General features: G+C 41.0%; 1 protein-coding gene across 2 annotated transcripts in view; it reads right to left on the bottom strand.

Moving 5' to 3' along the window:
- Positions 1–26,720, bottom strand: part of RBL2 (RB transcriptional corepressor like 2) — a 154,498-nt gene that overhangs the window by 12,472 nt on the left and 115,306 nt on the right. For both annotated transcript variants that reach the window (XM_077458472.1, XM_077458473.1), the window contains 9 exons: positions 26,187–26,351; positions 19,639–19,756; positions 16,865–17,101; positions 14,721–14,959; positions 13,643–13,819; positions 13,432–13,503; positions 8,644–8,731; positions 3,271–3,476; positions 2,450–2,617 (listed from right to left, as the gene is read on the bottom strand). In XM_077458472.1, the coding sequence (XP_077314598.1) occupies positions 2,450–2,617; positions 3,271–3,476; positions 8,644–8,731; positions 13,432–13,503; positions 13,643–13,819; positions 14,721–14,959; positions 16,865–17,101; positions 19,639–19,756; positions 26,187–26,351 (1,470 nt within the window). The remainder of the gene's footprint in view (positions 1–2,449; positions 2,618–3,270; positions 3,477–8,643; positions 8,732–13,431; positions 13,504–13,642; positions 13,820–14,720; positions 14,960–16,864; positions 17,102–19,638; positions 19,757–26,186; positions 26,352–26,720) is intronic.

Raw genomic sequence — 26,720 nt, 5'->3', positions numbered from 1 at the left:
AAAAACTACTCACATGTAGCCAAAACTGGGACCGTGCAACACAGTATGCCAGGGGTCAGCCATTGAGCTCAGCCCGGGAGCTGAGAAAGGGATCCAACAAAAAAAATGGGACCACACATCAAACTCCGTGGGTGGATGGGAACTGGACGTACCATGCCCTCCATCTTTTGGACTGTGAACAGTTTTGAATAAAACCCCTGAAACTATTGCCGATACGGTACACGGGACAATCACACTCTGAAGCAACAGAGCTTGCACAGCCCCATGAGGAGAACAGCAAACAGTCTGACGACAGACGCACATTGGAAGCAAAAAAACTTTTTGAGGAACAAGGCCGGAAAACCATCTTGTAACCAAACAAAATCAAGAAGCGTAATGATGTCATCCAGGGTAGCCCCCCACAATACATATAAAATGTACTGAGATTTGCATAATGAATATACCTATTTATATCTATTTATTAGAGAAAAATGTCCACGCATGTTCCTAAGGAAGCTGCATGGCAAAACATGCTGAACCTATGTGTAGAAAACTGAACAGACATGCGGATATACTATATATAGAATAAGTGACCTCTGTTTCTTTCTATGTGACCAATGTCTTTGTCCTTTTTTCATTTGTTGTAATAAAATAATACTTTTTTTTTTATACCTTGGTGATATACACTAAATGTATTATACCAAGCACCCACAAAGTCCCATACTTCCAAATTTGGTTTCTTCCTGGTCTTACAATACATTTCTAAGCACCACTTCGGAAAGAGAGAGCTCAGCAACCAGGGAAACTGTGGCCAAGGGGCATAGCAGACAAACTGCAGCGCCTAGACCAACAGGACCCCTAATGCAGCAAGGCAGAAGGATTCTTCTCCCCCTCTAGATATGTCAGCTGGACCTTTAGAATCATGCCTTGAGCAGCCTAGAGGCAGGGGGGTCCACTACTGGTAGAACAGTCCACATCTGAATAGAGGGACTCCTCAAAGGGGTACCTCACAGCAAGCGTTTTCGGAAGCACAAAGGGCACTTTGGACACTCCCAATCTTCATGGCCAAATTTAGCAAAATAAGAAGGAGAAGGGAACGATTTTGCCGCGCAAGACGGCTTATGGATCCCAAAAGGGAACTCGGTCCTTACTCCTGACTAGGCAGAAAAAAAACTGGAGACCTAGAGCAGCGAGGAGGGTGTATACCACCTAGGACTGCCCATAGGCTTAGCCAAGTCTTTTTTTCTGCCTAGTGTCCTACTCCTGTGTAGAGGGCAGTATAACCCTATGGTTCTGAATAATAGAGCACTGTGTCTGTCGATTGCCTCTTGCGGGATCAGGAAGGAATTCTCTGATCTTGCTTGTTTGTTTTTTTTGCCTTCCTCTGGATCAACTGTGGGTAAAGGATTGTGTATATGGAGGTTTTCAATTGGATGGACTGGTGTGTTTTTTCTCTTTTCAAATATTTTATTGAATATAATGCAATAAAAAGAGTCATACAATAGATTTACATTTAAGTAGAATGTATAAAAGTGTGAAATGAGGCTTCTCAGTATATTAACAGGAGGTGAATACTATAATAACAGTCATGTAATTTGGGATATATTAGTTTAACACATTTTAGCTAAAGATAAACATGTATAAAGTTTAATAACTGGATTAGATACATAGTAAAAATTGTAGTTTCAAAGTTTAGGGTTGGAGGAGATTTGGTATAATATAGGGTAAAAGAAAGGTTGTTACCAGGAAGGTATAGAGAGGTAAGTAGATAATTCAGGGCCAAGATCCAACCATGTGGCTTGGTTATTCCCTGAATAAAAGATACTTAATTAAACCATCCCTAAAATCTCCTCTATAGTAATAACATTAGGAAATATATAACTCATTAATTTAGCTTGTACATCTATATATAGTAAAAGGAGAGGGTGTGGGGAAAGCAAGGGTGGGGGAAGCATATATAAGGGTTGTGGAGGGAGGAGACCACTCCGAAAGAAAATGGTATGTTAATAAATTCTACATGTAACATAGGGGGTAAGATATATGTTTGATTAGTTGTTTCATGAGAATATAAAAGATTGGTCTAGACCATGTGGTAAGTAGTGTTCAATCCAAGGAAGCCATAATGATTCGAACATGGGAACTTTATCTAGTACGGTTGCCTCTATTTTAGCGTGAATCATGGGTGGTGTGTTTTTTCAACCAGACTAACTATGTCATTATGGGGTTGATTTACTAAAACTGGAGAGAGCAAAATCTGGTGCAGCTGTGCATTGTAGCCATTCAGCTTCTAACTTTAGCTTGTTTAATTAAGCTTTGACAAAAAAAAAAAACTGGAAGCTGATTGGTTTCTATGCAGTGCGGCACCACATTTTGCACTCTCCAGTTTTAGTAAATCAATCCATATGTAACCTCTGTATTTGGCTCAGTAAAAACTCAAAAAAACCTAAATGTTTATGCATCCCATGCTCACCTTAGCTGGGCTTAAGTTGAAGTAGTAGCTTATCTTTTCCCGAGGTGATGAGTTGGCGTTTTCTTCACTGTGAGGGGAAATGTAGATGGGGCAACTGTGAGACAGCTGCACACGTCGCGGGGACAGGATCCGCATGGACGGGTAGGGAGAAAGAGGTGTTGATTCGTGCTGTAAACAAGAGGTAATAATTAAAAGGGGCTTTTATTTTTTTCTATTTTTAATGACAGAGAAAGAGCAGTCATGGATGTGTGTAAGACATTATTTAAAAACCTATTCAGTGGAAGGTTCACTTGACAGTTGGCCCCCTATATTAGAGACAGCTTCCATCCCATTCATTAGGTGAAAGGACACTCAAGCCCCATACACATTATCAGTTTTTCTGCAGATTTTTTCCTTCAGGCTTACCAAAACCATGTAGTAGAAGGGCCTGCCTGATTGCATAAAAATTGAAACTCCTTAGGTTTGACCTCATATTATATGGTTTTGGTAAATCTGATGGAAAAACTCATCAGAAAAACTGATAGTATGTATGGGGCATCACTCTTCTTTGTTTCTGTGTATGAGAGGCACATCTTTCATAGCAGTTGGGAGTCGAGCGTTGGCTTTATTATCCAGTCTATACATATGAATGAACTGTACAGTAAACAGAAATGATCTGCACATTTAAGAAACTTGACCGGTACATTTCTAAATTTTTCCCTTTTATCCTTTTTCCACATTTATACAGATGTCTGTGCCTGGGGTTCCACTTTAAAGATGTTTGGTTTTAAATATTGTGCACAAAAAAAAAGAAAAAGTTTTGGAAGACAAAGCACATTTACCGCATTTGGCTGCGTGTATTTCATTGCAAAGTTTTTCATTTTTTCAATGTAAATGTTGTTGTAAAACTGAACGAGGTCTCCTCTCTCCTCCTCTTCCATGTCACTGTTGGCTCCAGTCAGTCGTGTGGGTGTTGGTGGGGCACTGTTCGGCTGGGGTACAGGTAAAGTGCTACTGGATCGCATTACTGGACTAGGCTCTCTGCTCCCTGCAAAGTATATGGCACAACAAAAAAGTAATTAGACACAATGAGACTAACTGCACATAGATTTCTAAAGCTGGCCATTTACTGTTTGAAATGTTGCTGGTTTAGCAGGGGCCGGACAAATTTTGATCAGTATGTGGCCATCCCCACCCAACAGAAATGATTTGTTTGTTGGACATCTGTTGAAGGTACATGTTGGAAAATATTTCTTGTAGGTGCAGGTGTCAGAATATAATGTCCTGGCAGGAGGATAGGGGGACTAACAGATGTAGGATTTCATCATTTATTTTTTTTGTAGTTCAGTCCGCTGGCTGAATGAAAAAAAACAAAAAAACAACATTGTATGGCCAGCTTAAGGCAGCTCACTGCTTTGTCTGAAAGTTACAGGATAGAATTCAATATAGCAGAGCTACCCAGAGGTAGGCATAGGTCCGGGCAAACATATGGAAAAGATCTCACTGCTAAGGGATATTTTTCTTAGAAGACCTTTCCATAAATATTCATGCTTAGTTTGTCCAAGTATCCTTGTAAAATTGAAGGAAAAATAAGACAGACCTCCATTAGATTTCCTCTAGGCTTAGCATTTATGGGACATGTGGGTCAAAGCTACTCACTACACTTGGCAGGCTGAGAAACTGCTAGATACATGTCAAAATGGCAATCCCACAAAGTATTTAGTCTTTATTTTTTTTAAGTTGGCAGTACAATGAACAAAATAATTTAATTAAAAGCAATATTAAAATGCTAAAATCACAAAAAAGAGCTTGAGCTTTCAGATTCATGGCATTTAAAATTTCACAAATAGGAAATGTCAGTAGAACACAAAAGCACCAGTTTTTAATGCTGCACTCTTCTTCAGCTTTATTGTAGACAGACGGATAAAAACATCACATAGCGGGGGACAAAGCAATTGGTAACGCATTTTGCACTCTACATGCGCTTATTCGTACAAATATTTGTGTGGTGTTTTATCCATCTATCTACAATAAAGCTGAAGAAGAGCGCAGTATTCCAAACTGGTGCTTTTGTGTTCTCATCTGCTAGTCAGCGAGCACCTTCACACAGCAGTGGGACTATAAGGCAGTAAGCGAGTGATCAGCTGGAGGCAGTATATATCTTCTTTCTTTGTAAGGGAATTTCTGTACTCAATGCAATTGTCTTTTCCTAGGGGACTCAGGAAATTGTGGGGTACAAGCCCTGACCTTAGGAAGCTGGACACTACCCTCCATGGGCTATAACCTCCCTCCACGCATTGGTGTCTTAGTTTAAAGGAAGAAGAAACCCAGGAGGAACAACAGCAGTCAGAGAACAATAACAAAGGAGTACAAAAATAACCCTTTTTCCTGTCATTTATAGAGTAATACATGAGACTAATGGGGACATCCCCAAACAGCATGTTATTTATCTGTTAAAATGTCTATTGTGCAGACATCTAAAAGCCCTGGGACTGTTGCTGGGCACCACTATCCTGGATGTGATGTCAGCTGCCCCAGCAGACTGAGCTGTCACGCCATAGTATTCCCCTTCGCTCCTTCCACAACATAAAATTCTATTTAGTGAGGTGCATGTAAAGCACATATGTCTAAGCCCTTGTACACACGGTCGGACATTCTGACAACAAAATCCGTCGGATTTTGTCCGAAACTTGTGTTGCATACACACGGTTGGACAAAGTTGTCGGAAAATCCGATCGTACGTAACGTGATGACGTTATTTCATTATGACGGGACTACGTTCAGGCTAGTAGCAAATAGCTTTGGTCTAGGAATTTGATCTGAGCATGTGTGGCACTTTGCCCGATCGGATTTCTCTACACACAATCGGACAAAGTCCGATCAGATCATGTTGTTGGAAAGTTTCACAGCCCAGCTCTAAAACTTTGTCTGTCGGATATTCCTGACAAGAGGGGGGGAAGGGGCACGGTGGGTACAGCTCTCCAGAATCTAAGTAAGAAGAATCACCCTGCAAGGCAGCACTGTCTACACAGGGAGGTATAACAGAGCCAAATAGATAGGTAGTAGAGAGAGCTGCCTACAGAGGGCAGTACTAGAGCTGGCTACATGGTGGAAAGGTAGGAGATATTATCGATGCAAGGAAGCTTTGAGGGGGGGGGGGGGGGGGGAGGGCACACCTCTAAATTATGCACCCTGTAGTACGTAGCGTACTCCTGAACTCTGCACCTTGTACCCAGTGTACTCCTGAACTCTGCACCTTGTACCCAGCGTACTCCTGAACTCTGCACCTTGTACCCAGTGTACTCCTGGACTCTGCACCCTGTACACAGAATACTCTTGAACTCTGCACCCTGTACACAGCATACTACTGAACTATGCATCTTATAAGTAGTGAACTCCTGAACTCTGAACCCTGTGCGCAGCGAACTCCTGAACTCTGTACCCTGTACGTAGAAAACTCCTGAACCCTGTATGCAGCAAACTCCTGAACTCTTCACCATCTACGTAGTGTACTCCTGACTTCTACACCCTGTACGCAGCATACTCCAGAACTCTGCACGCAGCATACTCCTGAAGTCTGCACCTTGTACACAGCGTACTCCTGAAGTCTGCACCCTGTACACTGTGTACTCCTGAAGTCTGCACCCTGTACACAGAGTACTCCTGAAGTCTGCACCCTGTACACAGCGTACTCCTGAACTCTGCACCCTGTAGCCAGCATACTCCTGAACTCTGCACCCTGTACGCAGCATACTCCTGTACTCTTCACCATGTACGTAATGCACTCCTAAAATTATGCACCCTGTATGCAGCATACTACTGTACTCTGCACCATGTACGTAATGCACTCCTAAAATGATGCACCTTGTATGCAGCATACTCCTGTACTCTGCACCTTGTACCCAGTGTACTCCTGAACTCTGCACCTTGTACCCAGCGTACTCCTGAACTCTGCACCTTGTACCCAGCGTACTCCTGAACTCTGCACCTTGTACCCAGCGTACTCCTGAACTCTGCACCTTGTACCCAGCGTACTCCTGAACTCTGCACCTTGTACCCAGCGTACTCCTGAACTCTGCACCTTGTACCCAGCGTACTCCTGAACGCTGCACCTTGTACCCAGCGTACTCCTGAACTCTGCACCTTGTACCCAGCGTACTCCTGAACTCTGCACCATGTATGCAGCATACCCTGAACTCTGTATGCCTTGAACTCCTGAACTCTGCCCCATGTACATACTTTTTAACTCTGCACCCTGTACGTACCGAACTTCTGAACTCTGGATCCTGTACACAGCATGCTCCTGAACTCTGCAACCTGTACGCAACTTACTACTGAACTCTGCACTGTGTGCGCAGCATACTCTTAACTCTGCATCCTATAAGTAGTGAACTCCTAAACCCTGTATGTAGTGAACTCCTGAACTCTGCACGCTGTACGCAGAAAACTCCTGAGCCCTGTATGTAGCAAACTCCTGAACTCTGCACTATGTAGTGTACTCCTGAATTATGCACCCCGCACACAGCATACTCCAGAACTCTGCACGCAGCATACTCCTGAAGTCTGCATCTTGTAGGCAGCATACTCCTGAACTCTGCACCCCGTAGGCAGCATACTCCTGAACCCTGCATGCAGTGAACTCCTAAACTCTGCACCATGTATGTACTTTTTAACTCTGCACCCTGTACGTACTGAACTTCTGAACTCTGCACCCTGTACACAGCATACTACTGAACTATGCATCTTATAAGTAGTGAACTCCTGAACTCTGAACCCTGTACGTAGCGAACTCCTCAACTCTGTACCCTGTACGTAGAAAACTCCTGAACCCTGTATGCAGCAAAATCCTGAACTCTTCACCATCTACGTAGTGTACTCCTGACTTCTACACCCTGTACGCAGCATACTCCGGAACTCTGCACGCGGCATACTCCTGAAGTCTGCACCCAGTACACAGCGTACTTCTGAAGTCTGCACCCTGTACACAGCGTACTCCTGAACTCTGCACTCTGTACACAGCGTACTCCTGAACTCTGCACTCTGTACACAGCGTACTCCTGAACTCTGCACTCTGTACACAGCGTACTCCTGAACTCTGCACTCTGTACACAGCGTACTCCTGAACTCTGCACTCTGTACACAGCGTACTCCTGAATTCTGCACTCTGTACACAGCGTACTCCTGAACTCTGCACTCTGTACACAGCGTACTCCTGAACTCTGCACTCTGTACACAGCGTACTCCTGAACTCTGCACTCTGTACACAGCGTACTCCTGAACTCTGCACCCTGTACACTGTGTACTCCTGAACTCTGCACCCTGTACACTGTGTACTCCTGAAGTCTGCACCCTGTTCACAGCGTACTCCTTAAGTCGGCACCCTGTACACAGAGTACTCCTGAAGTCTGCACCCTGTAGCCAGCATACTCCTGAACTCTGCACCCTGTAGCCAGCATACTCCTGAACTCTGCACCCTGTACGTAATGCACTCCTGAATTCTGCACCCTGTACGCCGAATACTCCTGTACTCTTCACCATGTACATAATGCACTCTTAAATTATGCACCCTGTATGCAGCATACTACTGTACTCTGCACCATGTATGTAATGCACTCCTAAAATGATGCACCTTGTATGCAGCATACTCCTGTACTCTGCACCATGTACGTAATGCACTCCTGAATAATAAAAGTGTAGATACATAGTCTTACAGATACAACTGGCCCTTTGAGGGCAACCATACGGTTGATGTGGCCCACAGTGAAATTGTTTTTGACACCCCTGGTGTAGAGGATCAGGACCAGCACAAACAGCAATTAGACACTCCAAGAAGATAAGAGGACTATGCCATAGCAAGAGAGAGCAGAAGCTGCAGCTGTGCTATAGAATTGGTAACATTCCTTAGCTCAAGTTCAAGAGGGACATTGGAAGTGAATAAAACATTGCTTATGGAAAAAAAATACTGCAAGTAAACATTTTAAAATGCTGGATTCTTCTATGTTTTTACTGCCAATTTTTTAAGTTGGTGGCAGGGTCTCTTTAAGGGAAAGCACACATGCAGTCAGCCATTATGCAACACTGAAGAGATTTGTTTTCCAATTGGGGAAATCATGGGGACGTCACAAACTTTGTGTTGTCACCACTACACTACGTGTAAAGAAAGCTTAAAAAAAGGAGTTCTGGGCTTTCACTTGCACATGAGAAGTTCATCTTACCAATCTCTCTGTTGTTCTCTGATGTTGAATGGTCACTACCACCAGACTGTCGCCTCCTCCTTGCTTTTATTAGGACACTTCTGTAAACCTAAAAAAAAAATAGAAAACACAACATAGCATTAGAAAGAAATTACCTACTGGCTTTCCTTTTTTGGGGGAAAGCCGCACTTTCACTACAACGTTACCTCTGTCATTTTTTAAATACACATTTAATTTTTGCTAAAGATATTTCCTAAGTTGAAAAGATATTGACTGCAGCCTTGAGTATATCTTGCTGTGTCCTGCTCCTGGGAGGTTTCCCATTCAGCTCAATGCAGAACAGATCTCCAAAGTCCAGACAGTATCTCTAATTTTGGCCACTTAACAGAAAAGGTGGATTACAAACACAAGGCCAGCCATAACGTAAAGGGAATTATTCCTGCGCCTGATCAGGAAGAAGTCTGATTGTTGTACCGCTGCACACACTGGGATGGGGTACTAGAACCCCAATAAAAGAAAAAAGGGGGCAAAGAAGTAGTGATGCGCAGTACTATAGTGGAAAATCTGTCCGGAACAGGTTAATAGGTACACTAGGCTCTCAAATGATGAGGTAATAAATATAGTATCGTTCATCCTAGAAGGTGCTATATAAGAACATAAAAGCCAATATGTGTTTAAAGAATAGTGAGGAGCCCTCACAGCTGTACCGTAATAATATTTTGAGTAAAAATCATGTGAATGTTCAGAAAATTTCAATAGTTTAAAACATAATTCCCAATGCGATTTTGTAAGGTTAGCAAAGTTGCATAAAGTGGCAGTGCTGGATATAAAGAAGGTCCGTGCAGGTAACTACTACATCATATAGTGATTTAAATAATATATATAAAACAGTCGACAAGATATATAGTGATTCCCAATGCGATTTGTTCAAACTGATAAAGTCGCATAAAAGTGCTAGTGCCAGACAGAGAATAGATCTGTGAAAATATCTATTACATCCAAATATGAAAATATAATGTACAAAAAACAGTCACTAACTAAATAAAACAATGGTGCAAATAATGGTTGACTTGTGACTGAAGAAATCGCATAAAGTGACAAATGCCAAAAAAAGGGGGGGGGGGGAGTGAATATGTGCAAGTGTCCTATGTGGTAAAGAATAGTATCAGCTAAATACTATCATCGAACACAACAGAATATTAAATCCAAAGCAGAACAAAATAGAAAAAAACACATAAATTAATCTTGGTGTTAGGGGAAAGGAAAGAACCTTCTAAAAAATATATATATAATCCGAACAAGAGAAGGGGTTGTGCATAATGTTTTAGACTTAGTAAATACAAAAAATTGAGCAATAATCTTTGTTAAAAATGTCCATTCAACTTGTGCGACACCCGATAGCGATTATCTCAAAAATCGCATATAACGAAGCAGTCGCATACAGTGCTGGTGCTTGGTACCTGCACAGACCTTCTTTATATCCAGCACTGCCACTTTATGCAACTTTGCTAACCTTACAAAATCGCATTGGGAATTATGTTTTAAACTATTGAAATTTTCTGAACATTCACATGATTTTTACTCAAAATATTATTACGGTACAGCTGTGAGGGCTCCTCACTATTCTTTAAACACATATTGGCTTTTATGTTCTTATATAGCACCTTCTAGGACGAACGATACTATATTTATTACCTCATCATTTGAGAGCCTAGTGTACCTATTAACCTGTTCCGGACAGATTTTCCACTATAGTACTGCGCATCACTACAAGGCCAGCCATGTTTCTGGAAACAGGGTTTATCTTCAGCAAAGGCAACCTATCAAATTGGCCTTTTTTTTTTTAATCGCAGGCCGTATCTGAGGGGGACTTCCAAATACCAGGGAACTCTCTATATGCCCAAATGTCCTCAAATGTATGGAGCAATCCTATACCTAACCTCACAGTACCCATAAAGGAAAGAAGGTACTGAGGAATTACTATACTGTACACATTACTATACTCTTCCAATCTAAAGATACGTTCAATAATACTTCTTCATTAGAAAAATGGGAAAGGGACATTTACAGATACCCAATGAGTAGGTTCATTCAAAACAATCTTAGATACTCTAGTATGATCTTTCTCAAAAAAAGAGAACACAGATGGTACATGACCCCATTACGCATCGCTAAATTATCTTCATCCAATGATAATTTATGGTGGCGTATCTATTCACAGGAGGGAATATAGTACCACATACTACGGAGCTGCCCACACAAAGAGTTTTACGAATGCGATATTCAGGTTACTTTCTAATATCACAGGATGCATTTTGAGAACTGACCAAGCCCAGGCTCTCCTCAGTGTGGATACAAATGGCTTCCCTCCTGAGCTCAGACCTGTGAATATGCACATAATCTTTGCAGCCAGAATGAATATTCTTAGAAAGTGCAGAGCTAACTTAAAGTGTTACTAAACCCACAACAGTAAAATCAGTCTGTATATGCAGTAACGCATGTTTGTTATACTCACTGTGGAACTAAGGGGTTAATCCCCCCCATAGTGAAAAAAGGCTGTTTGATCCTGTCTTCTCTGATCCTCCCATCCTTCCACTGACTCCTAATAGTTTCCTGATAACAGGCTGCATATGTTCAATTTTGGTGTGTATTGCTAGAGAGGTTTTTTTTTTTTTTTCTTGGGAGGATGCATGTGATCAGCACAGGGCCGATCAGCACTGTCCAGACAGGGTCAGGGGTCTTGCAGTATCATAGGTTATTCAGAAAACTCCTCCTACAAGCTTTAACCGTTCTTGGCTGGACACTGATAGAAGTCACAAGACTGCTATACACTGCTGATGAGAAAACTTATTTAGCAGTTTATATTTACTAAAATAATTGCATTTCATGTTCCGTGTACTGTAGGAGACCAGCTATAAAGAATGCAGGGTCCAGGGTTTAGTAACACTTGAACCCCCAATGTTTCCAAAGTTATACAACAACTAGACTTAAATTTTGACATATGAAAAACAAGTAGCCTACCAAATAGGGAGGCAAAAGCTATTTTACACAGCATAGGACATATGGTTAGCTCATTTTGACCTCACTCAGAATTAACATCTTATTAAGTTCTCAAACCTATCCTTATGGGATCTATTTGGTATTGTAGGCTCTTCTTTTGGCTGGTGTGTCATTGCACCTGAACAGAAATGTTTGTTTTCTATGTTCTTTGTTTAATTACTTTTTCATGATTATTTGTATATACCTTATAAAACAGGATGTGGATTAAGATTCTCCAAATTTAATAACCTTTCCACTGCAATGACACGTTTCTATATCAAACCTTTTTGTAAAAGCACAGTTTTGATACTGCATATACTGGATTTGTACCCTAGCTACCTTTTATGGAGACTCACCTACCCTGATGTAATTGTTTTATACGGTTTATGTTTTATAAAATAGTTACATTTTATCTAACTGTATCTTTATTCTGGAACTGTAATAAAAATGTTATGCTTGAAAAAAACAAAACAAAAAAAAACAAAACAAGCCATCCATATGCTACATCACTTATGCAGGCCATACATGGTCGAATTTCAAACAAATTTTCTTTTCAAAATCAGAAAGTTCGTTTTTTTTTCGTGATCCGATGATGCCAACATTGATTTTCGAAATTTGGCCGACCAAGCCTTCAATTTCATCCCATGTTGCTGCAGAAAATAATTTTCGTGACCGGGAATCTTCTTTTCTCTCTGTAAATTTTCTTTCCTTATTACATTTCTCGTACGATTCTCCCATCATTGATTAGAAAATCATTCATTTTTAAAAAAATGTCCAACATGTCCAATTCCTTAAATTTGATTTTAGCACAAAAATCGGCTGTTGCTGCAGCCCACTAATGGTGCGAAATTCGTATTAAAATTCTTAGATAAGATTTTCGAAAGAAAATTCTTTCTAAATTCGAAGCGTGTATGGCCAGCATAAGTGAACCTTGTTAAAAGCCTGTTAGAAGCTTATTTAAGGTGACAGCCAAGCACTCCCATTAAAATCTGTGTTCAACATTCCCAGACAAGACCTGAAGAATTTTTTTGTGGGCTTCAACAATGCTGCCCAAAATTTGCCAAGAGTATTGAAAATGCTTTACAAAAGCTTGATGAACACGGATATCCAAGCTAAAGCACATCTAAACAAGGCCTAAGTTGCTAGAGTCATGTTATTTGCGTTAGTGGCAAAGCAATCCACAGCCATAAAGAAAAGTCTGTCCCCCACTGTTACCATACTACTGCACTGTGCATGTCAGCAGTAGTCCAACACCCCCCTGTGAGCCAGAACTTGAGCCCTCCAAAACTTGCACTCCCTGTAGAGCGAAAGGCTCTAGCCTAGACTCAGAAGGGCTCTAGCTTAAAAAGGGGGAGTGTCAGATAAAACTGAAACTACAGAGGGAGCCACTGCTCTGGCTTGTTCACTTGTGTGCAAATTCCAGCTTGAGCTATTGAGATCTATGACATTTTTCTTTTAAGAAAGTGGATAAGGATAACTTGTAAAACATTAAAATGAAGTAAGATCTCATCTGTTAGCTGGATATGAAAATAGAAAATGTAACAGATTTCACATTTAACCTAAAAGTATATATTTTGTGCAACTGATTTCTTTTAATTCTGGTTAACCAAAAAAAAAAAAAAGAATATGTATACAAAACAAAATACATTCCTTTTGATAAAAACAGTCTGTCTATAAATACATGTAATCTCTAAAAAATAAATTACCCATGTTGAGGTAAACTACATGTAGGTGACAAAGTGCTTTAAGGTGAGCAGCTGCTTGACTTACATGACTCTGTGCATGAGGCTGGGTACGATAGAATCTCATAATGTTGTGGAAAGATGTATCTTCTCTTGTCACCTGATACCAATGAAGTAAAAGAGGTAATAAATTACATTGCCAGATTTGAAAAAATCACATTATTATCTCTTTGTCCAAAACGCTAACAGTTATTATGGTCTAAGCCCCACAAAACAAGAAATAAATTTGTAAGTTTCACCTTAGCCATCATATAGATTGCACACATCAAAAGCTGGTCCAGATGTCGGTCTGTCATCAAAGTGGGATGATGGACAAGAGAGAACTCAAAGCAAGTCCAGATCTTTTTACGAAGATCATCAGAAACCTCCAACTTATGGCAGAGTTCACGAAGACGAACACTGGCCAGGTGGTAAACCTTATTTTAAAAAGGGCATATACATTTTTTAATAATAAGGCAAAGAGAAATACACAAAATACAGCCTAGGACTCACAGAGCCTTTGATAAGATACAACTCATAGGTGAAATGGCTGAACTACCTGGTGAATTAACACTGTGTGATGACGAATTAAAAAGAAAAACAAAACGGAATTGGCAGACACTGTGCACTCTAATTCCCTCCATGTTCATGATATTGGCTATAGGTTCTTTGGCCATATTTGGATCTGCCATAAACAATTAGGGACCAGTTTCTCTGTTGGCCAGAATAAATCAAATAAGCATTGGAGTGGAAAGCTTCCTTCCATGACAGAGTAATGTGGGGAATGTTCCTAAACTCTATACTCTATATGCTCAATATCTATACTAGGGTGATACAGTTCAGCAGGAGGAACACACATCAATGCTAGTGATTCCAACTGATCACTTTTGGAAACAGTCTGAGCTGACAGAGCAAATGCCTGGCACACACAAAATTATCGCACGAATGACCGTCCGTTTTTCTTTTTTTTTTTTGCATTTTAGTCTCATATCGAAAATGGAAGAGTTTACTAAATTTACAAAAATTCTCATACAATGTAAATGAAGTGATGTAATGTGTTGAAGTGTATTTGTATTTTACTTTTGTAAGACAACTGTACTGATTAAACAAAAATTGTTGGCTCTGGTATCGTATGGGAACATTTTTGTGCTTGTGCCATCGGATGATTGGCTCTCGAAAGCTTTCTACTAATGATCAGATTATCGTACGATTGCTTTGGAAGTGGTATATTTCGTACGAATTTCTGATGGTGTGTATGGGCCACAACAGAGGTCACTGACAATGTCAAAAACCCTAGAAGTCTCAAGACGTTTTGGACAATGTCTCTAATGTACTTACCCTTCTACAAAAGAGAGACAAAGATCCTGCCTTCTTCATTTTGCTGCAGAGACTTTGCTTTCTTGGAGAGACCTGCGGGATAGTTACTTGTCCTGCAACCTGCATCTGCTGAGTAGTTAATGAGCCAGCAAGGGTCTGGGCTGTGAGTGGCTGTATGGCACTAGCCACATTGTGAGCTTGTCCACTCACATTAACTTGCACTGGAAAAAACGTGATTCCTCCATTTTCATTTGCAATACCTAAAAAGAATAAAAGAGACAAATTTTTTAGAATGCAATCAAACAAGCCCATTCCTGACTGATCTTCTTTGAAGTGAACCTTGCAGATGCTGATAAATATGTTGCACAAATACATTAGCAGAACAAAAAACCTGCCTTTTACACATTATTATTCATTAAAAAGATTGAACTTGAACCCTTTCCTATGTCTATGGCCAGCAGCAGTTCACACAGCAGGGCTAGGTAATAACGCACTCTAGTGAAATCATTCCGTTCTCTACATTAAGGAATGCATCTGTCACCTATTAACTTCAGCACCTGAAGGGATAGGGTGTGGGTCTATTTAACCACTTGCCAACCAGCTCACGCAGATATACTGCGGCAGGTTGGCAGCGCTGCGCAAATTACCATACCTGTATGGCAGAAGAGTGCCCACGGGACTCAATGTTTGCCAGCGACCCATTTTAATTACCATACCTGTATGGCAGAAGAGTGCCCGCGGGACTCAATGTTTGCCAGCGACCCATGATCACCTAGTACAGCGGCAGATTGGGGATCTACTGTAAACAAGCGGTTCCCCATTCTGACAGGAGACACGAAATGGTAAGAAAGGGAGGTCAGATCATATTGGTCCCATAAAGAATGAAGAATGGAATCTGGTTACTAAGGATGGAGAGATGGCGAAGGTCCTCAGTCTTCATGAGGGAAACGGGGGGGCTTCAGTAACCTAACACTAATAAGTCCCTGGGACCAGATGGCTTACACCCGAGGGTCCTTAACCACTTTCAGACCGTACCATTTTGCTGGCCAAAGACCAGACCACATTTTGCGATTCGGCACTGCATCGCTTTAACTGACAATTGCGCGGTCGTGCGGCGTGGTTTCCAAACAAAATTTAAGTCCTTTTTTCCCCACAAATAGAGCTTTCTTTTGGTGGTATTTCATCACCCTTGTGGTTTTTTTTTTTTGCTCTATAACCAAAAAAAGAGCGTCAATTTTGAAAAAAAATATTTTTTTTTTACTTTTTGCTATAATAAAAAAAAAAAAAATTTTCCTCAGTTTAGGCCAGTACCTTCTACATATTTTTGGTAAAAAAAAAAATCGCAATAAGCGATTATTGATTGGTTTGTGCAAAAGTTATAGCGTTTACAAAATAGGGGATAATTTTATGGCATTTTTATTAATAATTTTTTTTTTACTAGTAATGGCGGCGATCAGTGATTTTTATTGTGACTGCAACATTATGGCAGACACATCGGACCTTTTTGGGACCATTGTCATTTATACAGCAATCGGTGCTATAAAAATGCACCGATTCCTGTGTAAATGACACTGGCAGTGAAGGGGTTAACCACTAGGCGGCAGTGTAGGGGTTATGTGTGTCCTAGGGGTGTTTTGCTAACTGTGGGGGGCGTGGCTGTGTTTTACACATCACTGATCTCTGCTCCAATCACAGGGAGCAGAGATCAGTGACACTGTTACTAGGCAGAAGAGGGAGATACTTATTTACTTTAGCATCTCCCTGTTCTTTCTCCCCGTGAGACGATCGCGGGTATCCCCACGGGCGATCGAGTCCGCGGGACCCGCGATCTTGCATGCAATGGCACGGCGGCAAATTTAAAGGGACGTGCACGCCAATTTGCCTGTCTGTGCTATTCTGCCGACGTACATCAGCGCGCGCCGGTGAGGAAGTTGTTAAGGAACTCAGTTAAGTAATTGCCAGACCATTGTTCCTATTTTTTATGAACAGTCTACTGACTGAAATGGTACCAGCTGATTGGAGGAAAGCCAACGTAGCACCAATATTTAAAAAAGGGCAAAATACATAGTATTCTGTATAGTATTCTATTGAATGCTATATGGTATGTTAAAAAAATCACCGATATTCCTACTTTGTTTGGTATACATTCATAGCTGTGAACTTACCTTGCACAGGGATGGTAACAGTCTGGCCGTTGTTTGCTGTAACTGTAGCAGTAGCCATTGTTACTAGTGTCTGCCCAGGAACTGGTGTGGTGTTTGTTTCACCAGAAGAGTGTGGAGAAGCTTGTGCTGGGCTTCCTCCATCAGAAGGGCTCTCTGAGTCTACAAAAAGTCGTCTTCGAGCTGTGCCAGCAACCGGTGAGTTGTATCGTTCACATAATGTGGGTGAAGATGAGGGATCTAAAGGTAAAAAGTCAAATGCATAAAGAGTTATGAATGGTGAGTTCACAATAAAATTAATAGCTTAAATACAGTTATCCTCAGTTCCAGGACCCCACAGTTCTCAGTTACAGCATGACATTGTTCTTGTTTTCTACCAACCAAGTTATTTTTTACACTGGACATTCCTTTCACTGCCCTTTTCTGAAACACTCAATATGCTAACTCAAGCTCTTGCATTCTCACACTAGTATGCTTTATAAATTTGCAGATGTTTTATGGACATTTTTGTTGTCCCTCACATGTACCATTTATTATCTGTCTTTAAATGATCTCTGCGCTCTATGCCTTTCCCTTTTGGTGTATCTTCTATGCTTTGTATATATTGTAATGCGATGAAATCATTTATAGATACTGTATAAAATAATAATGATAATTATAGCTTATACCCAAAACATTGATGGTCTAGGCAATTTCCAAGAAGCCAAATAGCCACCATACAAAAAAAAGTAAAGCTTAACCCCAGGAGTGAGACAAAATCTACCTTACTGTGGGGCCCCACACACTGCAAGGATTAAATACTCCTTTAGTCTACGGGTCCATGGGTTCTGTGTATTACCCAACTTATTTCTGGCTTTAGCAGGCTTCCTTAATCCATGCAACTGGTTCTATGCAGGCTTCTCTCTAAAAAGTCTTACCTAAGATGACATTTGTAAAAAGCAAGCATGGTAGGCCCAAACCTTACACTTAGTTGGGTACTCTGGAACACTCCAGGGGATTCAAGGAGAGTGTGAAGAGCAAGTGAAGACTCAGTAGAAATGTTTTTAACAAGCAACTAAGCAGTGCCAGCCAGGTCAAATAGTCCATATCTCGCTGGATCAGGGAAAAAAGAGTAAATGAAAGGCAGGAGGGTATGAAGCTGGGGAGGTACACAAGAGTCTGCAATGCAGCCAGCTATTCAGCACTATCCCAAGATCATTGTTTACATCTTTTGATAGCAGTTACATTGCTGTATATTTTAAAGCAACATCCTTATGCTACACCTGTGATTTTTGTCTGTTGTTCTATGGTATATGAGACCCAATTCACTGGTGAAAAAATACAAACTACCAAAGAACAGCTTCAATTTCTCTGAACCAGTTTTTCACCTTAGGCTTGGTTCACACTTGTGCGCACCTGTTCCTGCAGTCACAGCCAAACACACAGAAAAACGCAGGAGATGCATTCGGTGGCATTAATACTAATCGTAGAAGCCACTTCCTGCACTGGGAAATACACTGCATGTACAGTTTCAGTGTGGGCTGCGTTTTAAAAAAATGGAGCAGGGACCTTTTCTCTGCATTTTCAGGAGGCACGGCAGCCTATTTAAATGAATGGGCTGCTGTGCCTATGCAATACGCAATTCACGAGGGTGAACCAGGCCTAAAGCCATAAGCAAATCAAAGGTTCCCTGGACATACAATTTTGAAGAATCAAGTTTTATAGTACTGTTGCTTTGAATAAGTACATAATAAAAAACAATGGATGTTTTATAAAATTGGAGTGCTTGAACTACCTTCTCAGTATTTTTGACAGTATTAGTTTATCAGTGTGTAACATAGAAGAATGATAGAACAAAAAATGATCCATTGAGTCTGCCCCTTGTTTTTACCACTTTTGTCTGAGAATAGATTTTTGTTTGTCCCAAGCATGGTGTTTGAATTTACATACTGTCACTACCTCTGCTGGAAGTCTGGTTCAAGCATCAACTATTTTTTTTTTTTGTAAAAAAAAGTTTCTAAGGTTCGTTTTGGAAATTCCTTCTGCTAGTGTGAGGTCATATCTCGGTGTACCCTCCTGAACCTTTTTCACACACTTAATGTCGGAATAATAAAGGATGATGGGTTTCTATAAGAATTGGTGTATTAGGCTCCATGCACACTGGAGCTCATAAACTGCAGTTTATTGGAGTTTGGGCGTTTTTTTTAAAAGCCCATAAACTCCACTCTATGTTAGCCTATGTGTCCATGCACACATGGACATTTTTTAGCTTTAATGAGCAGTGGAGTTTATGGGCTTTTTTCTGAACGCCAGAAATTCGCGTTCAAAGTGCCGTTTTTCACCGCCAAAAAACGGCAAACGCTGATAAACGCTATTAAACGCTCATAAACATGCGTTAATCAGTGTTCGGCATTCTATTTTTCAATGCATTGTGGGATTTTTGGAGTGTCCTCTGTGTATTTTTATAAAAAACGCCCATTAACGCTAACGCTGTAAAACGCTCATAAACGCTGTTAAAAGCAGGTTTTTCAACCAGCGTTTTCTGCCAGCAATCTGGCGTCCAGAAAAAGCTTTTTTGAGCTTCAGTGTGCATGGAGCCTTAGTATTTTTTACTAAACTTTCTTGTAGTAGACAACCAAGGGGCACCTTCTTATTTGTGCTTTATAATACCACTGCCTAAAATGAAAACCTGTACACTACTATTTTGCAATCATGCATGAGACATTGTGAGAAACTGCTGGTATGTTTACATGAAAAAACAAACTTGTGTCCTGCCATGGATAACTAAAACCACTTACTTCTTCCTAGGCCAGATGCATCTGCACGGATCTCATTGACTCTTCTTGGAGTAAGAGGAGCTGAGGAACTGGCCATGTTGTTACCAGCAGACTGTTCAAAGTGGTGTGGCTGCATGACCTGTAAAATATATGAATACAGGTAATTGAGACAAAGCTGTAAACAAACATAGGTGTGATTCCTCCTACTGTAAAAAGGCCACACAAGAGTAAGTCTATAGCAGTAAAAATGCTGGGGATGACAGGCTTCCCCCCTTACACTTTATAATTTGGAAAACATCAAGGATAAAACAATAAAGGATTCCGACTTCATTCTGCGTCATCTTTCAAAAAGTTTACTATTACAAAGTATAAATGAATGACACGGGACATGAGTTGAAAAAACCTGATTTGGGAAAAAAACTACAGCACAATGATGTTTTATCATGTACTTTTGTGGGCTTAAAAATAAAATATAAATATAGGCAATCTAAGAAAATTGCAGCAGAAAATAGCTGAACTGAATGCAGCCTCTGTACACATACCCTAAATCAGTGGTCGCCAATCTTTTGGACCTCACAGATCACTAAATTCACAATTTTGAATCCCACACACCACTAACATGAATTTTACATGCCGTATACACACAATGCTCTGGCTCTCTGCCCCCTTCTACTGGATCACACTGCTGTGCTGCCTTATACACACAATGCTTCGGCTCCCCCCCCCCCCCCTTTACACTCTGCATTACACTGCTGCCTTACACAGACTCTTCATTGAATCTCACCTCCTTATCAAGCCATGTGCTTGAGCTCCGTGCTCCCTCCCACAGTCTGATCAGCGCTGTCATTGGAAGTCCCCTCCTTTTTCACCTCCCACTCTCTGCACTACTCCCGGCATCTCCCTCTGAGTTAACAGGAGCCAGAACTACAGAGGAGGCATCGGGTATCAATGCATACGACAGTATTGACTGTCAGCACACATGGAGCACAACAATGGAAACAACATTGGGTGGTATACATCCGCCACAATGTTGATTTGCAGCAGAACCCGAGGACCTGCAACCGGTGGTTGGAGGCTGCTGTCCTAACTGACCGAATTTGATCAGTCAGTCTGTAGATGTAAACAAAACTAGGATCCTGGATATATATTCTAAACTACTGGAAAATGTCTCAAAAAATCCATCTCAGATGGTATATGACCGCTTATACAGTAGCCAAATTTACAGTGGCATCTCTCAATGCTAAGCTGAAACCTTAAGTTTCCATATTTGAAGTTTTTGGAGAGCAGTGTTTAAATAGATCTCTGAAATAACTGGTATTATCTTGAAACCTAGTCCTGAACTCGCTATTCTCAGTGTAGGGAGCTGAGAAAAAACCAGCAGACCTTAAACCAATAGCTATGCATTTCCTCTTTGCAGCTAGGTTGTCTATAGCTAAAAATGGAAAGCCAGTGCTGCTCCCAACATTACAGAAGTGAAAATACAATTTGATTTATGAATATGAGAAACACATTGCGTATACAGTAATAACTCGGTTCATGAATGCTTCAGGTCACAAATAACTTGGTTTGCAAACAGAAGAGTTCACAAAAATTTGCTTCTGTACGCAAACTCTTGTAGGTGAGATCCCGGTCACAGAGAGACGCTGAAAGTGTACTATGAAGACACAGTATTGAGAAGCTTTTTGGTATGCTTTTTAGCACATACTGTACAGTACTGTACAACCCTGTGCACACTTGCTGTACAGCTTTTTTGTGTGCTTTTTCATCACATACTGTACGGTACCGGACATCCAGTATGGATCCAAAGAAAATTCAGAGCAAGCATGGTGGTAAGAAGAAAGTGTGGAGCAGTAATGAACATGACAAGACTGTTCAGAGCAAGCAAGTTGTTGAAAAAAAAGTGCAGAGTGGTAATGCAGGTGACAAGAATGTGCAGAGCGGTAATGAAGGTGACAAAAATGTGCAGAGCGTTAATGAAGGTGACAAGAATTTGAAGAGTAGTAATGAAGGTGACAAGAATATGCAGAGCGGTAATGCAGGTGACAAGAATGTGCAGAGCAGTAATGCAGGTGACAAGAATGTGCAGAGCGGTAATGAAGATGGCAAGAATGTGTAGAGCAGAAATGCAGGTGAACAGAATGTGCAGAGTGGTAATGAAGATGGCAAGAATGTGCAGAACAGAAATGCAGGTGAACAGAATGTGCAGAATGGTAATGAAGGTGACAAGAAAGTGCACAGCAAGCATGGTGGTAAAAAAGAAAGTGCAGAACAGTAATGAAGGTGACAAGAATGTGCAGAGCAGTAATTGTAAGAATAAGGTTGTGAATAAAATAACCATTGAGCTGAAGAAGGAAATTGTAGAAAGGCATGACTGTGGTATTCGTGCGACTGATCTGGCCTCGGAGTACAAGATGGTGAAGTTGACAATCTCCACTATTTTGAAGAAGAAAGCTGCCATTGAAGGAGCTGATTTGGCAAAAATAACGATGTTGACCAAGCAGAGGACGGAGGTGCTGCAATAGGTGAAAAAACTTTTGTTAGTGTGGTTGAATGAGACCCAGCTGGCAGGTGATAGCGTTAGTGAAGCTATGATCTGTGAAAAAGCCAGGAAATTGCACAGCGATTTACTTAAAAAAAAAAAAAACCTCCAAGTGCAGCAAGTGAAGAATTTAAAGCCAGTAGAGGGTGGTTTGAAAAATTCTGCAAGAGAAGTGGCATCCACAGTGTGATAAGACACGGTGAGGCTTCCAGTTTTGACAAGGTCACTGCAGAAGCCTACAAGAAAGAATTTGTGGAATTCATGAAGACAGAAGGATGCGTCGCTCAACAAGTGTTCAACTGTGATGAAACAGGGCTCTTCTAGAAAAAGATGCCGAACAGAACCTATATCACACGCAGGAGGAAAAGGCACTGCTGGAGCACAAGCCCATGAAGGACAGATTGACCCTTTTGCTGTGTATGAATGCAAGCGTCGATCTGAAGATTAAGCCACTACTGGTGTACCATTCCCTGACCCCTAGTGCATTCAGGGAACAGAATGTGAACAAGGCCAGACTGCCTGTCATGTGGAGGGCCAATGCGAAAGCCTGGGTCACAAGGCAATTGTTCCATGAATAGCTGCATGAGGTGTTCACACCCACCATAAGAAATTATCCTTCTGACAACCAACTGCCTGAAAGGTGCCTCCTTCTGATGGAGCACACCCTCCACCCTTCTGATGGACGCTGTGTATGACTTCAAGCCCCCCCCCCCCCCCCAAATGACACCTCTTCTGCATCCCGTGGACCAGCAAGTGATCTGCAACTTCAAGAAGCTGTACACAAAAGGTGCTCTTCACTAGGTGTTTTAATGTCACTGAAGAGACGTCCTTGAGTCTGAAAGAATTCTGGAAGAAACATTTAAGTGTTCTCCACTGCATTAACCTCATTGACAAAATCTGGGAAGAAGTCACTCACTGAACCTTAAATTCAGCCTGGAGGAAACTGTGGCCAGAATGTGTCACTGAATGGGATTTTGAAGGGTCTGATGCAGAGGTAGTGGAGGAGACTGTGTCCATGGGCAAGAGTATAGGTCTGGACATGGATGGTGCAGAAATAGAGGAGCTTGTTGAGGAACATAAGGAGGAGATGACCGTGGAAGAACTTTCAGCAGAAGACGCTTATTGAGCAGCATTCCACTGAGGAAGAGGAAGACAGGGAGGTGGTTAGCAGTGATGCCACAAAATCCATTATGGAAAATGCCATGATTTTTTTGAGAAGCACCACTCCAACATAACTGTAACGAACAGTGTTAAATCTGATGGTCAGTGTTGATCTCTCATTTCCGGAGGGTTATATAACGCAGGAAAAGACAAGTGACACTAGACAGATTTTTCACCATAACTGAACCTGCGGCTAAGAAACAAAGGAGAGGAAACCCATGAAGGAGAGCTCCCCAATGTCCTTATGGAGGGGGACTCTCCCTCCAAACAATAACCGCCTCCCACCCCCCTTCCTCCACGCCAGAAGTTGTCTCAATCAAGGTTAGTGTTAGTGTTCTCTTTCTTCATACTGTACTGTACTTTGTTTCATATTTTTGTGGTTCAAAAACAAAAAAAAAGTTCAGAACAGATTAACCTGATTTACATTGAACCCTATAGGAAAATCTGCCTCAGTTCACGACCAAATCGGTTTACGACCAGAGTCGTGGAACAAATTAAGTTTGTGAACGGAGGTATCATTGTACACTGTTTCAGTCTGATAAATGTCTCAAGTCTTGGGCTACCTGGCAAGATTATCTACACCAATAACAGATTACATATAGTAGAGCTATATTACGTTCATTGCTCATGTTGGTCATGTTTGGTGTATTCAATCTGCAATGCAGTTTGTACCCAAAATGTACTTATTAGTTAACCCTTCAATACTACTTATTTTTTTTTATGTTTACTCTGTAAACTGTTGTCATGACTGTGCTTTAACATACACAGTTTAACAATCAGCATTTAGTGTACTGGCCATATCTGTTGATTGTTGTTGAGATTACATACATCACACATATTTCTTGCAAAACTAAAGGCCCATACACACGATCAGACTTTTTGACAACAAACATGCAAATTAGCTGTTTTGGAGCAACATCCGACCGTGTGTACGCTCCATCGGACAAACTTTTTTGGTTTTCATCGGACTTTTGTTGGCTGTGCGAACGGACAAACTTTCTGGCAACAAAAGTCCGATGGAGCAAAGTCTGATCGTGTGTACAGAAAACCATAGGACTTTTGTACAAAGTACAAACAGGCATGCTCAGAACCAATGCAAAAGATCAGACAACAATACAGAAGTTGACCAAAGGTGGCGGTAAAGAGCAGAAAAAACACGTGATTTGGTGAAAGTTGGCTGAAAAAGTCCTGCTGTGTGTATGCAATACAAGTTCAGGGCCGACGCCCTTTGTACAAAAATCCAAGGGAAAGTTTGTACAAAGTCCTATCGTGTGTATGAGGCTGAAGACTGATCTATCACTAAAGGCCCATACACACGGTCGGACTTTTTGACAACAAACATGCAAATTAGCTGTTTTGGAGCAACATCCGACTGTGTGTACGCTCCATCGGACAAACTTTTTCTGTTTTCATCGGACTTTTGTTGGCTGTGCGAACGGACAAACTTTCTGGCAACAAAAGTCCGATGGAGCAAAGTCCGACCGTGTGTACGCAAAAGCATCGGACTTTTGTACAAAGTACAAACACGCATGCTCAGAACCAATGCAAAAGATCAGACTACAATACAGAAGTTCACCAAAGGTGGCGCTGGAGTCATTGAACGTCCTCTTTTGAAGCGGCGTCAGTACGTTGTGACGTCATTACGTTCATGTTTGTTGTCAAAAAGTCTGACCGTGTGTATGCAATACAAACTTGTGGACCACGCCCTTTGTACAAAAGTCCACGGAAAAGTTTGTACAAAGTCCGACCGTGTGTATGAGACTTAACTCTTTCTTGAAGTAAGCATTGCTTTGTTCAACCATGCACTGTTAAGGCCCATACACACGATCAGACTTTTTGACAACAAACATGCAAATTAGCTGTTTTGGAGCAACATCCGACCGTGTGTACGCTCCATCGGACAAACTTTTTTGGTTTTCATCAGACTTTTGTTGGCTGTGGGAACGGACAAATTTTCTGGCAACAAAAGTCCGATGGAGCAAAGTCTGATCGTGTGTACAGAAAACCATAGGACTTTTGTACAAAGTACAAACAGGCATGCTCAGAACCAATGCAAAAGATCAGACAACAATACAGAAGTTGACCAAAGGTGGCGGTAAAGAGCAGAAAAACCACGTGATTTGGTGAAAGTTGGCTGAAAAAGTCCTGCCGTGTGTATGCAATACAAGTTCAGGGCAGACGCCCTTTGTACAAAAATCCAAGGAAAAGTTTGTACAAAGTCCTATCGTGTGTATGAGGCTTTATGTGTCATGCACTTGTACTGCTATCTTTACCATAAAAGTCAATAAAAATCCATTGAATTAAAAGAGGATCCTGGATTGGGGAGGAGGGGGGGTGGGGGGGTTGGAGGTATCAGCCACTGTCAGGGATGTGGACAATGCAAAGGCTGTGGTGATTAAAGCTGACCATACATTAGTAGAATTTTTGAATTTCATTAGAAATTTTTCATTTTAAGAACATTTATTTCATTTTGCAATCATTATTGGGGTCTAATCGACATTCAACCGCAGTGATAAGATATTCAAAGGGGCAGAATGAACAAATACATTTCTAGCTGTATATGCAATTTTCATTTGGAAAGTCCATTTATTCCAAAATCAAATGTTTAAAGCAAACAAAATTTTGCAGCACTTTCAATAGACATTCGTCTAGTCATTATATGTACTAAGAATTTACGTACAAATGTTTGTATGAATATCTACTAGTGTTTTCCCAGCTTATGACATCAGATGATAAAGAGCGGTCTAGGTATTTTAAAACTGTAACAGGTTTGGTTTTATATAATAAGATCTCCTAGAGAAAACCCCAATCTTCGTGATTCATGCTCCCATGTTGAAGAAAAAAAACTGCAGAAGAGTGTTCATTATACCTCTTCACACAATGGAACTTTGCCTTCGTTGTCTTTAATTTTGTCCCACAATGGTGAATCTTCTGCCCATGCCATACTCTCTAGAATCTGTTCCTCTATCTGGTTAAGGTGTTTTACCACTTCCCGACATAAGCCTTCTTCTGCCTTAATAAGAAGTTCAATCACCTGGAAATACAGTACACTTCTAATATATTCACAAATATAAAACAATAGAACATTCACAAACACAAAACAATATAATATTCAATGAACATTTAACTTAAGACATTTTTCTTTCTTAAAAGAGTGGTAAAGAACTGGAACACTTGTATTTTTCTGCCGTGTCCACATTGGGAAAATGTATTTCTGTGTTCTGCACTGGTGACTGGGTGTCACCAGGACAGAAAGTAATCTAAAATCCCTTCGGGGACAAAGACATTAACAAAACCTAAAATGTGCTGTCTATGCATTACATTTCCTGTCTATGGATACACAAAACCTGTCTTAGGGGTGCGCATGTATGGGTACCTCCTTAGCACCCAGCTTGCTACAGGA

The sequence above is a fragment of the Lithobates pipiens genome, unplaced genomic scaffold (assembly GCF_037356315.1).
Source record: "Lithobates pipiens isolate NorthernLeopardFrog02 unplaced genomic scaffold, aLitPip1_a1.2 Scaffold_10, whole genome shotgun sequence".
Lineage (NCBI taxonomy): Eukaryota > Metazoa > Chordata > Amphibia > Anura > Ranidae > Lithobates > Lithobates pipiens.
Note: the sequence above shows the minus strand (reverse complement) of the source record. Positions and strands in the feature narration are given on the sequence as shown.